Genomic DNA, 15,899 nt, shown 5'->3' on the forward strand with positions numbered 1-15,899 from the left:
TGGCCCCATGTCGCAAGGATCTGTAAACAATTCCTGGAAGCTGAAAATGTCCCAGTTTTTCCGTGGTCTGTATTCTCACCAGACATGTCACCCATTGATTATGTTTGGGATGCTCTGGATCGTGTACGATAGCGTGTTCCAGTTCCTGCCAATATCCAGCAACTTTGCACAGACATTGGAGAGGATTGGGACAACATTCCACGGGACAACATTCCACAGGCCACAATCAACAGCCTGATCAACTCTATGCAAAGGAGATGTGTCGCGCTGCATGATGCAAATGGTGGTCACACCAGATACTGACTGATACACTCCCCTAACTTTTTTAAAAGTTATCTGTGACCAACGGATGCATATCTGTTTTCCCAGTCATGTGAAATCCATAGATTAGGGCCTAATGAGTTTATTTCAATTGAAGGATTTCCTTATATGGACTGTAACTCAGTAAAATTGTTGCATGTTGCATTTATATATATTTGTCAGTGTAAATAGTTGAACTCTATTGTATACACAGTTGTATTTATTCATCACATTCATACATGACCATGGTTCAATCAGATATAAAATGATACAAGCTATGAATTTAAACTACACACCCTACTTTAACACTAACAAACTAGTGCTGTAACAAAAACGACTTACGGTACAAATAAATAGTAATAGTCAATATAATTGTCATTCTAAATATTATAATATAACCTAGCAATTCACATGTATGTTGTCCTCATGCAACAGAGGGATAACAGCAACACTTAAAACCATAGACATGATGTGAACAGATTACAACTGATTTCATGTTGTGAAGATTCCATTATTCTCTGCTTCAATTCTGCATTCTGACACCAGTGCTTGTGCTCCAAATATTAGAAACATATATCTTCTCGTTCACTTTACCTCCCTCTCTTACAAATTCCCTGACCTGTTATTCCCTCTCTCCTTTCCTACACCCTTCTTGTTACTGTCCCTCTTTCTTCCGGATCCAACAGAAGGATTTACTGCCAACCCAGAAACAAGGCAGAATCTTCTCTTTGAGGTCAGTTTTGAACTTGTGTATCAGTCGCACTGCCTTCTCCGCCTCCTCTTCTCCTTCCACAATGAAGAACTTGATGATGCCAGCGGGCTGGTCCAGGTATATGCTCATGGTGTTGCACAAAGGGAGCCCGACCTCCACGTTCTCCCCGTTGTGCCAGACTTGGTAGCAGGAGCCGGCCCAGCCCGCACCCCATGAGCTTTCGTTCTCCCCCAGCCCACATGGCCCATCCTTCCGGCCCATGCTCTCATACACTGCCCCAATCACCACCCAGCCGCCATAGTCCACCTCCCAGTACCCTCTCTGCCCCAACAGACCCTCCTTACACAGCACCTGCACAGAGTAGAGAGTGGATAGTAGAAAGGGTAGATTAGAGATGTCTTAGAGCCAGGCATGCACTGATGGCATCTCCAAAACGGTGGGCACACTTTAGTTACACAATGGCAATATGATGTGTGCCCTGTAACTTAGGATGGCAGACCAACCTGTGGTGAATGCTCATATCTCTCCGGTCTCATGGGGTATGGACACACCTCCTCTGACATACGCGACACCTTGAGGTTGCTCTCGGATATCCACAGCAGCTTCTGGGCCGTTTTGTCATCTAGGGAGAGGGGGATCCAGTCTGAGGGGAGAAAGAGAAACGATGAGGTGAAGAGAGAGGAATTGAGTTAAGTGGTTGGATGAATGAGATGAAAGGGTCGGAGAACAGATAAGGTCAGATGAGTACTGTGATATTATTGCGATATGTACAATCTCTTGTGTGTAGGCAGTAAAGTGGATATACTGTAAGCCAGGTCCTAATTGTGCATTTCAACATTGTATAGGCTGTGGGCAAGCAGAATTTAGCATCACATGCATTACAGAGAGTGAGGCCCAAAGTGATAAAGAGCCAATTACATGGCCTTACATTTCATGAGGTCAGCCCTGGTGGTGGGATCATGAATATTGGGCTCGTACACCGGCGGCACCTCTGTTATGAGGAGAGAGAGAGAGAGATAAAGTGTGAAATCCATTAACGGTATACTGATGAGATAATCCAGTTTGAATTACACCACCGGTCTAATGTAATTCCTGGGATGCCATTGTTAGTCAGGATTTACAAAGGCTTTTCAGTACTTATACATGCAGTATTACAGAAATCATACCTGCAGGAGCTGCCTGGGATTTTCTTCCTACAGAAAAAAGGCAAAAATGAATTATCTTTCCCAGGTAGAACATTATCTTGTGTCAGATTGTTATGTATTTATTTACTGTGCATTTGCAGAGGTTGTGCTTGTTGCAGTTTGTAGAGGTTGTGCTATGTGCAGTTTGTAGAGGTTGTGCTAGCTGCAGTTTGAAGAGGTTGTGCTAGCTGCAGTTTGTAGATGTTGTGCTAGCTGCAGTTTGTAGAGGTTGTGCTAGCTGCAGTTTGTAGAGGTTGTGCTAGCTGCAGATTGTAGAGGTTGTGCTAGGTGCAGTTTACTGTCCATGATTCCTTCTCTCCCTTCCTTCTCTTCATCTCTCCTTCCCTTGCCTCTATCTCCCTGCTCCTGCCACTCTCTGCCTTCATCCCCCCTCCCACTATCTGCCTTTATGCCATATATCACCTTGGAGGGTGAGTCTTTTTTCTTAGCACTGATTAATGTAGTTTACCCATACCAGCCCAGGTTTGGGTTACGGCTTTACATCCGCTAAGGACACACATCACAGCCACTGACACCAGGGGTCAGGCCGTTATAAGATTACAAGTTGTGTGTGATGGACGTTAATTTCACGCCACTGACAGCATGTTTGTCTCTGCTGCTGAAGTACTCTAGATGTTGTTTAATCTCCAGTTCTCCCTCCTGTCCATTCATTTGTCATCCCACTTTCTCAGAAAACTGGGTGCTATTGCTGTTTCCACTCAGACTGTCACCATCCGTCAGTCTCCTTTCGTCTATGGGCGACATTAGCTCAAATTACTTGATTTTCACAGGGTCATCCATCTCGTTTCAGATCACCCCTATTACTAGCCTGTTCAACCTCTCTTTCGTATCGTCTGAGATTCCCAAAGATTGGAAAGCTGCCGCGGTCATCCCCCTCTTCAAAGGGGGTGACACTCTAGACCCAAACTGCTACAGACCTATATCTATCCTACCCTGTCTTTCTAAGGTATTCGAAAGCCAAGTTAACAAACAGATTACTGACCATTTCGAATCCCACCATACCTTCTCCGCTATGCAATCTGGTTTTAGAGCTGGTCATGGGTGCACCATGGGTGCACATTTTTTTTCTAATTTTGTCTGTCATAGATGAAGTGTACCTATGATGAAAATTACAGGCCTCTCTCATCTTTTTAAGTGGGAGAACTTGCACAATTGGTGGCTGACTAAATACTTTTTTGCCCCACTGTATATAGGTCCTGGATGTCAGGAAGCTTAGCCCCAGTGATGTACTGGGCCGTACGCACTACCTTCTGTAGCACCTTACGGTAAGATGCCAAGCAGTTGCCATACCAGGCGGTGATACAACCCGTCAGGATGCTCTCGTTGGTGCAGCTGTAGAACTTTTTGAGGATCTGGGGACCCACGACAAATCTTTTCATTCTCCCGAGGGGGAAAAGGTGTTGTCATGCCCTCTTCACAACTGCCTTGATGTTTTTAGACCATGACCAGGAACTTGAAACTCTCGACCTGCTCCACTTCAGCTCGTCGATGTTAATGGGGGCCTGTTCGGCCCTCCTTTTCCTATAGTCCATGATCAGCTCCTTTGTCTTGCTCACATTGAGGGAGAGGGTGTTGTCCTGACACCACACTGCCAGGTCTCTGACCTCTTCCCTATAGACTGTCTCATCGTTGGGGGCGGCCCGTCAGGAAGTCCAGGATCCAGTTGCAGAGGGAGGTGTTTAGTCCCAGGGTCCTTAGCTTAGTGATGAGCTTTGTGGGCACTAAGGTGTTGAATGATGAGCTGTTGTCAATTAACAGTATTCTCACATAGGTGTTCCTTTTGTCCAGGTGAGAAAGGGCAGTGTGGAATGCGATTGAGATTGCGTCATCTGTGGATCTGTTGGGGCGGTATGTAGATTGGAGTGGATCTAGGATTTCCGACATGATGGTGTTGATGTGACCCATGACCAGCTTTTCAAAGCACTAGCTACCTGCATGAGTGCTACGGGGCAGTAATAATTTAGGCAGATTACCTTCGCTTTCTTGGGCACAGGGACTATAGTGGTCTGTTTGAAACATGTAGGTATTACAGACTCAATCAGGGAGAGGTTGAAGATGTCAGTGAAGACACTTGCCAGTTGGTCCGCGCATGCCTTGAGTACATGTCCTGGTAATCCGTCTGGCCACCTGTTTAAAGGTCTTGCTCACATCGGCTACAGAGAGCGTGATCACAGTCGTCTGGAACAGCTGGTGCTCTCATGCATGCTTCAGTGTTGCTTGCCTCAAAGCTAGCATAAAAGTCCTGTATTGACGCTTTGCCTGTTTGATGGTTCGTCTGAGGGCATAGCGGGATTTGTTATGTGGCTTGATTGAACCATTGTTTGTGGTAAAAGTGTTGGGATTGGTAAGAATTTCGAGCCTTCTTTTTGTAGTGTGGTCATTGAACAGTTTTATGCAGTAATATTGCTGTGATTTGACTGTTTTATACAGTAATAGTGTGGTGATTGGTCAAATTTGCAACCCCTCGTATAATATGCAGAATCGCAGAATGTCAAAATCCTGGAGGGACTGATTTGGGTGTTTTCTCCTTTACATAACACACACATGCACACATAGGATACCGGTACGCACGTGTACCTCTACACACCCACCCACGTGAGAACTAGGTACAGAGTGAGCGTTTCCATTTCTTTTCTACATCCATTGCGATGCCAACATGCTCTCAAATGCCCTAAACGTGTTTTTGAGGATGTCGCTGGATAGCAAGCTTTCAGTGATGAAGGGGATAGCAGAGAGCATGCGCAATATGTCTTAATGGTTCTTCCTGACAGTCTGCACCATTGCAGGAAGCCAACGCCTTTGCTAACACCAATGGATTACTTTTTAGAGGACAGGTGATCAACTGCCAACACATTGCTGGAAAGATTGGCCAGTCTGTCCTTTTAGCCCAGCTCTTTTGCGCAGGACAGTCCTTGCTGGCACCTGTCTGAGGGAAACCTAACTCTCCAGCTTTCGCGATGTGTCTGCCCAGTGGCGGAGAGGGAGCCGACAGGATGATGACCATGAGGAAAAATGTGAGCTTGTTACAACATCAGCAGAGGCCAAGCGAAACTGGGAGGATGAGCAAAGGAAGAATAAGGCTGAGAACCTCACTGTCTTCCTTGCTTGAAGCATGTGTACCAAAGAAGCTACCACATTACTGTATGCCCAGTTTAGAGGTTATGATGTATTTCAACAACTTCCCATCGTGGTTGGCTGAACTCTGATCCACTGGTCTTTCCAATAAAGCTTCCATGTTTGTGACTTACACTCCACTGTATGTGCCCTGAAGACTGAACAGCTGCACACTGCCCCAAAGAGATTAAAATGACTTTGACAGAAAGGCATGCATATAATGTATACTGTGCTGAACAACAAGTAGAAGTAATGATCAGGCAAGAGAGAAAGGGAGAAGGACATCTGATCTCTGGAGTCGGGACGTGGGCAGTAGGAAGGAAAGGGGTTGATGACAGGTCACTTAATCTGTCATCCCTCCCCATACTCTCCCAGAATCCTCCCTTATAGGGACAGAGCGATGGGAGAGGGAGGGACACAGAGAAAGATAGCAAGAGTCGGCTAATAGGATAATCAAGGATAGTTAGTAGATGGCAAAAGTAAGACATTGATGGAGGGTATCACCAAGGGATTCAGGAGAATCATTGCGAGGGTAGAGAGATTTAAATATACATTTTAAAGCGGGGATGGGCAATTGGCTGCTCCCCCAAAAAAATGTAATAAGCCTTACTGTTGCAAGTTAGAATAGTAGAATAGACAAGGTGTATTTGGTTGTGCATCAGCAGTTTTTCTCTTGTTATGTCAGACCCTGATAGTCACTCAATTAGCCCATGTCAGCAAAACATTTGTATATTGGCAAATTAGTCTAGCAGTCAGCTAGCTACTTAGTAATAACGGTCAAATTATCGGCCGGGGGGCCCCCATTGATTTTGTTAGTAAGTGATTTTGTTAGTCAGTCTCACTCAGATATCATAAAACCTGCAAACATTTCTCTCCACCCTATGGAAAATGTATAGAATTTGAAGGAAATTAGCTGTCAAACAGCCAATTGTTTCTCTCCGCCATCTTGGCAAAATGAGTACAATTACATGAAATGAGTTATAAAGTTGCTAAATCGTCTCTCTGCCGCATGGTAAAATGTGTAGATTTGCAGCAAACTTGCTTTAAATCATCACCATTTTCTCTGTGCCCCGTTTCACAATGTGTGGAATTGCGCAAACTTAACTCTTAAACGCTGTCAAGAGGGGGGCTGCTAAAATGTTTTGCTAGCACAGTAATGTGATGGAGCATTTGACAGGCAATCTTGCTATTTGAAAGTGTCTGATCCTCATTTGAAGAGAACGTTTCACAGGCAGTATACAGTGCATTCTGAAAGTATTCAGACCCTTTGACTTTTTCCACATTTTGTTACATTACAGCCTTATTCTAAAATGTATTAAATCGTTTTTCCCCCTCATCAATCTACACAGAATACCCCATAATGACAAAGCAAAAACAGATTTTTTGAGTTTTTTTTCAAAAAGGGAAAGGTTCTGAATACTTAATGACATCCAGAAAACATCCAGAGTCACCATGGAGTGAGATATCACCCCGGCTGGTTATTATGAGCGGGGCCCGGCGGGGGTGGGGGGATATGAGTGGGCTCTGGCTCCCCTGTGGAGGATAAGCCAAGCCAGATACCCTGCTGCTCTCAGTGGGGTCACCAGCAAAGCCCTGGACAGATTGACAGATGGATAAACAGATACTCAGAGAGATTGATGAGTTGACACAGAGATAGAGATATTTAAAGAAAGAGAAAACGGGTGGATGAATGTTCAGGCACATAGAGACAGTGGCAGAAAATGACAAACAAGGGAGGTCAAACATACGGGTCAAATGCATTGGAATCCATTGAACCATAAATCTAATTGTGAAATCATAGGATTTAATTGGCAGGGGAAGTATTGGAATGGAAGTCCAACAGTATTGGGGACAGCATTTGATTTCTTCTGATCTTAGAAAAGTTTGTCCATTTCACCAACATTTGTCAATTTCTAGAGATGTTTTTGAAGATGAGTATGATTTTTATTCACAGTAACAACGATATTCAGGACATATGACAGGTGTGCAGAAGCTAATCTGAGAATGAAATGAAGACTCCTCCCTGGTAATTGGAGGAAAGCCAGTCGGCCATGTTGAGGACATCTGTAGATGCCTTTCAGAGGCCAGGACGATGACCCTCTGACATGGTAGAAAAGAAGCTGCTTATGTTGGACATGCTCGCCGGTGGTCTGCGCAACCCCCCTGGAAGAGATGGAGCTCTCTGCCCGGATCGGGTTCGGGAACAGCGGGATCTCCACTGATAGGGAGATCACGAGATGTGACGGAGAGAGGTGAAGGGAGCTGGCCAAAGCTCAGAACCATCCCTTTGCCCTCTGTTATGAAGTGTCTAAAAAAACCTTGCTGTGTTCCATGCCGATGATGAAATGGAGATGGATGGAAAAAGCATGGACTGAAAGATGTACAAACCAACAGGACAGCATTCTTGAAAAAGGAGAAAGTCAGGAGAAAGTCATTGGGAGGTTCTCAACATGAGATGTGAGGTCTTCACTGGTCCATAATGGACCCAAGGAAAACTCGACCTAGACCCAACCCGTATCCTAACTGGTCCGAGTGACAAAAAAAATCTGTTTGTCTGCCAAGTTGTTCTTCTGGTTAACAAATAGGTCTTTACAGTATATGTTGGCTAGGCCTTCTATAAGTCAATAAATTCTCCTTATTAGCGTGAAATAAATATGCTAGAGGCTATGCAGAGCCGTGGCTGGGTCCGATCAAACAGGACCCAACCCGGACCTGAGGGACAAGTTAGAATTTCAGACCCGAACCCGATCAGGCCCTGGTCCGAAATCGGGTATATCGGGTCCACCTGGACCCGTGAAGACCTAGCTCCAATTGACTTTGTAATAATCAATGTTTAGCAGTACATTGTCATGAAAAGCAATGCAACTGTCTACATTTAAATCTGGCAATCTGCATAAATATAATTCTTCATGAGTCAGAACTGAAGCAATCAGATACGTACCTCAGCGGTCAGATTTTCACAGAATCAAACAGCCATGAATAAAACATGGGGTCTCACAGCCAGGTACTTGAGTTACTGTCCATGACTTCACACTTCATTACCATGGGAGCCAGAGGATGGCAGTGATAGGGAGTGATGGGACATTGAGGCCACACTGGGCTGGATACATGTAAAGGATCCATAGCAGGGTTGGATATATGGAGAAGCACAGAGTGGAAACTGGAGAGGGAGAAAGAGGATGAGAAATAAAGAAAAAAAGTGGACGGAATCCTTGGCAGCATTCAGAGAGATTAGTTTCATGGAGCAAAGTGACAGACAGAGATGAGGTGTGAGACCTGACATGGCCAACGGGCCAGTGAGGCTGTGTGAGAGCTGACATGGCCAACGGGCCAGTGAGGCTGTGTGAGACCTGACATGGCCAACGGGCCAGTGAGGCTGTGTGAGAGCTGACATGGCCAACGGGCCAGTGAGGCTGTGTGAGAGCTGACATGGCCAACGGGCCAGTGAGGCTGTGTGAGACCTGACATGGCCAACGGGCCAGTGAGGCTGTGTGAGAGCTGACATGGCCAACGGGCCAGTGAGGCTGTGTGAGAGCTGACATGGCCAACGGGCCAGTGAGGCTGTGTGAGACCTGACATGGCCAACGGGCCAGTGAGGCTGTGTGAGAGCTGACATGGCCAACGGGCCAGTGAGGCTGTGTGAGAGCTGACATGGCCAACGGGCCAGTGAGGCTGTGTGAGACCTGACATGGCCAACGGGCCAGTGAGGCTGTGTGAGAGCTGACATGGCCAACGGGCCAGTGAGGCTGTGTGAGAGCTGACATGGCCAACGGGCCAGTGAGGCTGTGTAGAGAGCTGACTCCTGAAGTATGGATTTGATCCGGTGGGAACATTGTGGTCTGGAGAGGTGATGTCAGAAGAGGGGGAAACAGTTTGATGAGCTGATTGATGAGATGGGGGAGAGATTTGGAAGCAAGACAGGCGGAGAGGGGTACTTGGCAAAGTGGGCCTGTCAAAGGAACATGATAGAGCTTGTAACCGGTGGTCAATAAACAACATGTTATCAACATCATACATTCATAATAAACACCCAGCGATGAGCACTGTCTGTCTGTCTGTCTGTCTGTCTGTCTCTCTCTCTGTCTCTCTCTCTCTCTCTCTGTCTGTAGTTTTTGTGTCTGTCTGTCTGCCTGTCTGTCTGCCTGTCTGTCTCTCTCTCTGTCTCTCTCTCTCTCTCTCTGTCTGTAGTTTTTGTGTCTGTCTGTCTGCCTGTCTGTCTGCCTGTCTGTCTCTCTCTCTGTCTCTCTCTCTCTCTCTCTGTCTGTAGTTTTTGTGTCTGTCTGTCTGTCTGTCTGTCTGTCTGTCTCTCTCTCTGTCTCTCTCTCTCTCTGTCTGTAGTTTTTGTGTCTGTCTGTCTCTCTCCTTAGCTAGCCTTATAATAAAGTCCATATGCCAAAACAGTAGTTAACACTTAAGATTCCAAGTAGTTTAACCGTAACTGAACAACACTCTTATAAAAGTGAACCTGCACAGAAATGCTACTGTAAGAAGTAGGGTGTGAATATCAGAGTACACACAGTAGCCTACATATGGACTCTACTATGCCCCATAGCCTACATATAGACTCCACCATGCCCCATAGCCTACATATAGACTCCACCATGCCCCATAGCCTACATATAGACTCTACCATGCCCCATAGCCTACATATAGACTCCACCATGCCCCATAGCCTACATATAGACTCCACCATGCCCCATAGCCTACATATAGACTCCACCATGCCCCATAGCCTACATATAGACTCCACCATGCCCCATAGCCTACATATAGACTCCACCATGCCCCATAGCCTACATATAGACTCCACCATGCCCCATAGCCTACATATAGACTCCAAATCAAATCAAATGTATTTATATAGCCCTTCGTACATCAGCTGATATCTCAAAGTGCTGTACAGAAACCCAGCCTAAAACCCCAAACAGCAAGCAATGCAGGTGTAGAAGCACTCCACCATGCCCCATAGCCTACATATAGACTCCACCATGCCCCATAGCCTACATATGAACTCCACCATGCCCCATAGCCTACATATAGACTCCACCATACCCCATAGCCTACATATGGACTCCACTATGCCCCATAGCCTACATATAGACTCCACCATGCCCCATAGCCTACATATAGACTCCACCATGCCCCATAGCCTACATATAGACTCCACCATGCCCCATACACCAGTGCTAAAACGTGTGTTTGAGTATGACACAGTGAAATGGCTGTCGGTTCCTTTGTTAACTTAAAACAACGACTCGTTTCTTAATCCTGCGGACCAGAAAAGCCTGGAGGCACTGGCCTTTTGCAACTGAGGTTGTCAGGAAAAACAACACTGGCATCATTACACACTGGACTTACTCCATATTTGGATATAGTTTTCAGTGAGAGGAAGGCATAGGAACTTGAATAACTTGATTTTCAGAAATACATCAGCCACAATAATCCTAATTTCCCCGTTCACTAGGTACAATTTCATCTCAAAAGTATTATAAAAAATGACCCAATGGTAATGACATTTTTTCCTATTTATTATTTAGTTGAGTTACTGACAAACTACAATGAATCATTTGAGACATAACAATACAACGTCAATAAAGTAAAACAATCCAAAATGATTCATTATTTGCCTGGTGTTTGATGAAGTAAAACCATTTATAACACAACAAAACACAAAACATGTATTCATGAGAATGTGAATATTAATTATGAATGCTAATTTCTGAAAATGTGAAATATACATTAAAAATGGTCATTTCTATAATTTATTGGGAAATCCAATAAAATGTTATTTTAATGTAATACTGATTGAATGATTATTACATTTGCTTTAAAAATCTGTTCAACTGAGGAGGAGAGGGTTTTGGTCCGCTTTCAATTACATAATGTACACATGCAAGCTCACAAAGTAGATCATGAACCCTTACCTGCTTTCTTTGGCACAGGCATGATTTTGTTACTGCTTGGAGCGTAGTTTGGCAATGGCATGGTACCCTATGGTCTTCAGCAGAGAGAGTGGCTGATCCTCTCTCCATGAACACTTTTATTTCGTCAAGGAGAATGGGGAGGGGGTGGCGGGTCAGGGCAGGAGGTGCCCAGGTTGGGAGATGAGGGGTGTCTGGTGAAGTTTAGTTGGATGTGAGGGGTTACCGAAGGGTTGGTCCTGTCATCTGAAACTTCTGCAAACATAGTGAACCTTTCTAGAGCGCAAAAAAACACAAGCAAACACACACTGTACAGTATGTCACAAACACTATACGCCTTTTACATACAGTACCAGTCAAAAGTTTGGACACACCTACTCATTGAAGGGTTATTCTTAATTTGTACTATTTTCTACATTGTAGAATAATAGTGAAGACATCAAAACTATAAAATAACACATATGGAATCATGTAGTAACCAAAAAAATCTAAATATATTTTAGATTTTACTCTTCAAAGTAGCCACCCTTTGCCTTGATGACAGCTTTGCACACTACTGGCATTCTCTCAACCAGCTTCACTTGGAATGCTTTCCAACAGTCTTTAGGGAGTTCCCACATATGCTGAGCACTTGTTGGCTGCTGTTCCTTCACTCTATGGTCCAACTCATCCCAAACCATCCCAACTGGGTGGAGTTCGGGTGATTGTGGAGGCCAGGTCATCTGATGCAGCCCTCCATCACTCTCCTTCTTGGTCAAATAGCCCTTACACAGCCTGAAGGTGTGTTTTGGGTAATTTCCCTATTGAAAAACAAATGATAGTCCCACTAAGATCAAACCAGATGGGATGGCGTATCGCTGCAGAATGCTGTGGTAGCCATGATGGTTAAGTGTGCCTTGAATTCTAAATAAATCACAGAGAGTGTCAACATTAAAGCACCCCCACACCTCCTCCTCCATGCTTTCGGTGGGAACCACATGTGGATATCATCTGTTCACCTACTCTGCGTCTCACAAAGACACAGCGGTCTCATCAGGCCAAAGGACAGATTTCCACCGGTCTAATGTCCATTGCTCATGTTTCTTGGCCCAAGCAAGTCTCTTCTTATTATTGGTGTCCTTTAGTCGTGGTTTCTTTGCAGCAATTCGACCATGAAGGCCTGATTCACACAGTCTCCTCTGAACAGTTTATGTTGTGATGTGTCTGTTACTTGAACTCTGTGAAGCATTTATTTGGGCTGCAATCTGTGGCTGGTAACTCTAATGAACTTATCCTCTGCAGCAGAGGTAACTTCCTTTCCTGTGGCAGTTCTCAGGAGAGCCAGTTTCATCATAGCGCTTGATGGTTTTTGTGATTGCACTTGAAGAAACTTTCAAAGTTCTTGAGATTTTCAGCATTGACTGACCTTCATGTCCTGAAGTAATGATGGACTGTCATTTCTCTTTGCTTATTTGAGCTGTTCTTGCCATAATATGGACTCTGTCTTTTACCAAATAGGGCTATCTTCTGTTTACCACCCCTACCTTCTCACAACACAACTGATTGGGTCAAATGCATTAAGAAAGAAAGAAATTCCACAAATAAACTTTTAACAAGGCACACCTGTGAATTGAAATGCATTCCAGGTGAATACCTCATGAAGCTGGTTGAGAGAATGCCAAGAGTGTGCAAAGCTGTCATCAAGGCAAATGGTGGCTACATTGAATAATTTCAAATCTCAAATATATTTAGATTTTTTTAAACAAATTTTTGGTTACTACATGATTATGTGTTATTTCATATATGTTATTTCATAGTTTTGATGTCTTCGCTATTATTCTACAATGTAGAAAATCGTTTTAAAAAAACTAAAAAACAACCTTGAGTGAGTAGGTGTTCTAAACGTTTTGACCGGTAGTGTATATGTGTGAAATTTGTTTTGATTTAGAATGGACCAATATCATGGACCTCTCTCTCCAAACTGTGGTTCATTTTCATGCCAGCCAGGTAGGCTAATCTCCTGCTGTAAAGATAAGCAATGTGCTTAATATTAGGAAAGTTGAGAAAAAAATATAGTAGGCCTAGCCTATAGAAAGGTGATGGAATATTGTGAATGTGTAGTATGGAGCTAAATGCGGAGCTATTGAATGACGATTGCATTGCCCTTGCAGATACTGTATGATTCTTGGGCTTGTGCGGGCTTGTGTTGAAGTGTTCTAGCTTGTAATGTCAAAAGCCACGCTGCCGGCATCCTCAGATACTGCATGGGAAGGTGCACCTTACCTGCCTCCTATCTCCAAATCATTTCAAACAGGAGGATTTCTGTATTTCTGTAACAAAATAACTTCCTGACAGGACACAGTGTTTCATTGGGTCACTGTGTTCGGGGACATCTAGCTATTAGAAGAGGCATTTTAATGAAGTGAAAGAGCCTTCTTCGTGCTGGCCACTAGAAGACCAGATATGTTGAGTGTGTGGTATGCTAATAAACATCAGCATTCAACACCCACAGCGTAGGGCTGTCAGTGTGTGGACTTAAAGAGTATTACACTAAGATCTTTCAGCACCTCCAGGGTTGCTATGCATCATTATTATATAGACTAATACCACCACGGTATATTCCATACAGGAATATGTCCACTCACTGAGTTATCTGATAGCTAGTATTTTATTCCATTTGTTACGAGTTATGATAATGTTATAGTGGTATGGTGAAATGACTCAAATGATGTCACACTACGCATACTGTACCATATAGATTTAGAAGCATAATTGTATGTGGGACTGTAAGGCTTTATATGCCCTTGCGATCATTCCCTTTTCTGACGCCCTGTTAGGAGCCTGTTACCAGCTGATTGAAAAGCCATATGCTTTCCTCCTCTCACGTTTCTCATGGTGGCTGTTTTTCTATGTGTGCTTTTGGGTCAGTACGAACTTCGCAACCTTTCCAGCAACTCTGCTTAAACTGGCAACCCAGGACCCGCAAATGCAATGAAGCTCGTACGTGAACTTTACCAAGCTTGTTAATGCTGAATTTAAGCAATGAATGGCTAATACACTTCTTGTAAAAATGATTACATAGTTTGCTACATGTACTAATGTAATGTATAAGAATTGTTGTTCATGACTTATATATGATAATGTGTTCTCAGAAATACACGGAGGCGGTTTTCGCGGCATAGGTTAAGCCTAGTCCTGGACTAAAAAGCACTTTCAATGGAGATTCACTGTCTGGGAAACCGCCCCATGGTGTACCATGTATACATGAGTTACAAACAGTTTACTAAGTAGGCCCTCGAAGGAATAGGACTTGGTATCTTACATTGTGCTTACAGAGCCGGGGTACAGACAAGGTAAACACTAACCAGCATTAAAGATGTTTGCACTAAATATGTTTTCCCTATAGCTGTGCCAGAGCAACATAAACCCCATAATACTCCTTAATCACAGGATATCCAAAGCCGGGGGTCCCTGCCCACGCACGGTGTCATGGTGACATTGTTGGTTTCTTAGCGACAGGGAACCCAGAGATTTATGTGGCACCACCGGCATGCAGGCAGCAGCCCAATTGGTCTGTAAGATTTATCTTATTCTCTTCACCCTTCACTCACTCTATCCTCTACCTTCTTTCTCATCCTTTAATTTCTTATCCTTTGATTTGTCTATTATCCCCCCTTTCATCTATCCCATGTGGCCATCCTCACTTTTCCAAATTTATTTTGGTTTCTCTTGCTTAGCTATCTGTGGCCTGTTGGTACATTGATATATATGGGTAGGCCGTCATTGTAAATAAGAATTTGTTTTTAACTGAATTGCCTGGTTAAATAAAGGTTAAATAAATACATAGAACATAACATATCATACTAATTCGAGTGTCCTGGATTTACATTTACTATGTTACATCTGGTCTATGAGACCAGGCTGCTGGATGAGAGCTATTTGTGGAGAAAGTAAAAGGTGACCAACTACCTAATGCTGATGGACAGGCTGGTGTTTACGAATCATTTATGAATAAGGATGATTTTTCATTCAACAAAACATCCGTGGTTAGTTTGAGAGAGATTGGAGAGCTGCAATGAAGTAGATATAGGTCAGGTGTAACATTCAAAATCATATTCATTGAGATATATTCATACATATGAAACACAAATATAACAATGTACCTGTGGGCTGCCACTAGAAAGACATTGACATATTTTTCTGATATAACTTTCCCCACATTGCTTGAGTGTTTTCTACTGTCATATGCCTTCCCACCTGACACAGTGGCATATCTTTTAACTAACAAATGACTTTGTCGCTCTCTCCCTTCTTCCATTCAAGCTCTCCTTTTTCCTTCAGCTGTCCTCGTCACCTCATCCCTTCCTTTCTCAAGTTAACAGAGCGAGGTGGGAGGAACATGGGGATAAGGTTGAGGTTAAAGGTTTCAGGGCAGAGCCTAACATAATTCTGTGTTTGTAGGACCAAAGTGGTAGCTGGTAATGTGGGGTGGGGGGGCAGAGGACACTAAAGCGAGGGAGCTCAACACTGAGCCTCAAAATAAGGGGCTACACCTCACAGCTGTGTACATAGACTAAAAACAGACAAGTGAACGTTGAGGCTGACTGACGAGGGGTGGCCATGTTGACACAGGGGTTCCAGAACATTCTGTCTCTAAAGCTATACTGC

At 44.0% G+C, this 15,899-nt stretch overlaps 1 protein-coding gene across 2 annotated transcripts; it reads right to left on the minus strand.

Annotated features, from left to right (window-relative positions):
• Positions 1-502: 502 nt before the first annotated feature.
• On the minus strand, positions 503-11,417 carry LOC109883673 (tripartite motif-containing protein 16). Of its 2 annotated transcripts, XM_020475702.2 has the most exons (5): positions 11,256-11,416; positions 2,179-2,205; positions 1,941-2,003; positions 1,516-1,655; positions 503-1,363 (listed from the first exon to the last, which is right to left on the minus strand). In XM_020475702.2, the coding sequence occupies exons 1-5, from the start codon at positions 11,314-11,316 to the stop codon at positions 956-958; spliced, it is 699 nt and encodes a 232-aa protein (XP_020331291.1). In that variant the 5' UTR covers positions 11,317-11,416; the 3' UTR covers positions 503-955. The 2 variants fall into 2 exon arrangements, with proteins under 2 accessions (XP_020331291.1, XP_031688679.1); XM_031832819.1 differs by lacking the exon at positions 2,179-2,205 and having other exon boundaries at positions 11,256-11,417.
• Between the last annotated feature and the right edge of the window lie 4,482 nt (positions 11,418-15,899).

Source organism: Oncorhynchus kisutch, linkage group LG10 (genome assembly GCF_002021735.2).
Source record: "Oncorhynchus kisutch isolate 150728-3 linkage group LG10, Okis_V2, whole genome shotgun sequence".
NCBI classification, from domain to species: domain Eukaryota; kingdom Metazoa; phylum Chordata; class Actinopteri; order Salmoniformes; family Salmonidae; genus Oncorhynchus; species Oncorhynchus kisutch.

What these genes read in the sequence shown, in the direction of transcription:
- LOC109883673 (XM_020475702.2), bottom strand. Translation starts at nt 11,316, where the DNA reads ATGCCATTGCCAAACTACGCTCCAAGCAGTAACAAAATCATGCCTGTG. An exon ending in ATCCCAGGCAGCTCCTGCAG is followed by an intron (nt 2,004 to 2,178) that starts GTATGATTTCTG and finishes TCCTCATAACAG; the next exon opens with AGGTGCCGCCGGTGTACGAG. An exon ending in GATATGAGCATTCACCACAG is followed by an intron (nt 1,364 to 1,515) that starts GTTGGTCTGCCA and finishes TACTCTGTGCAG; the next exon opens with GTGCTGTGTAAGGAGGGTCT.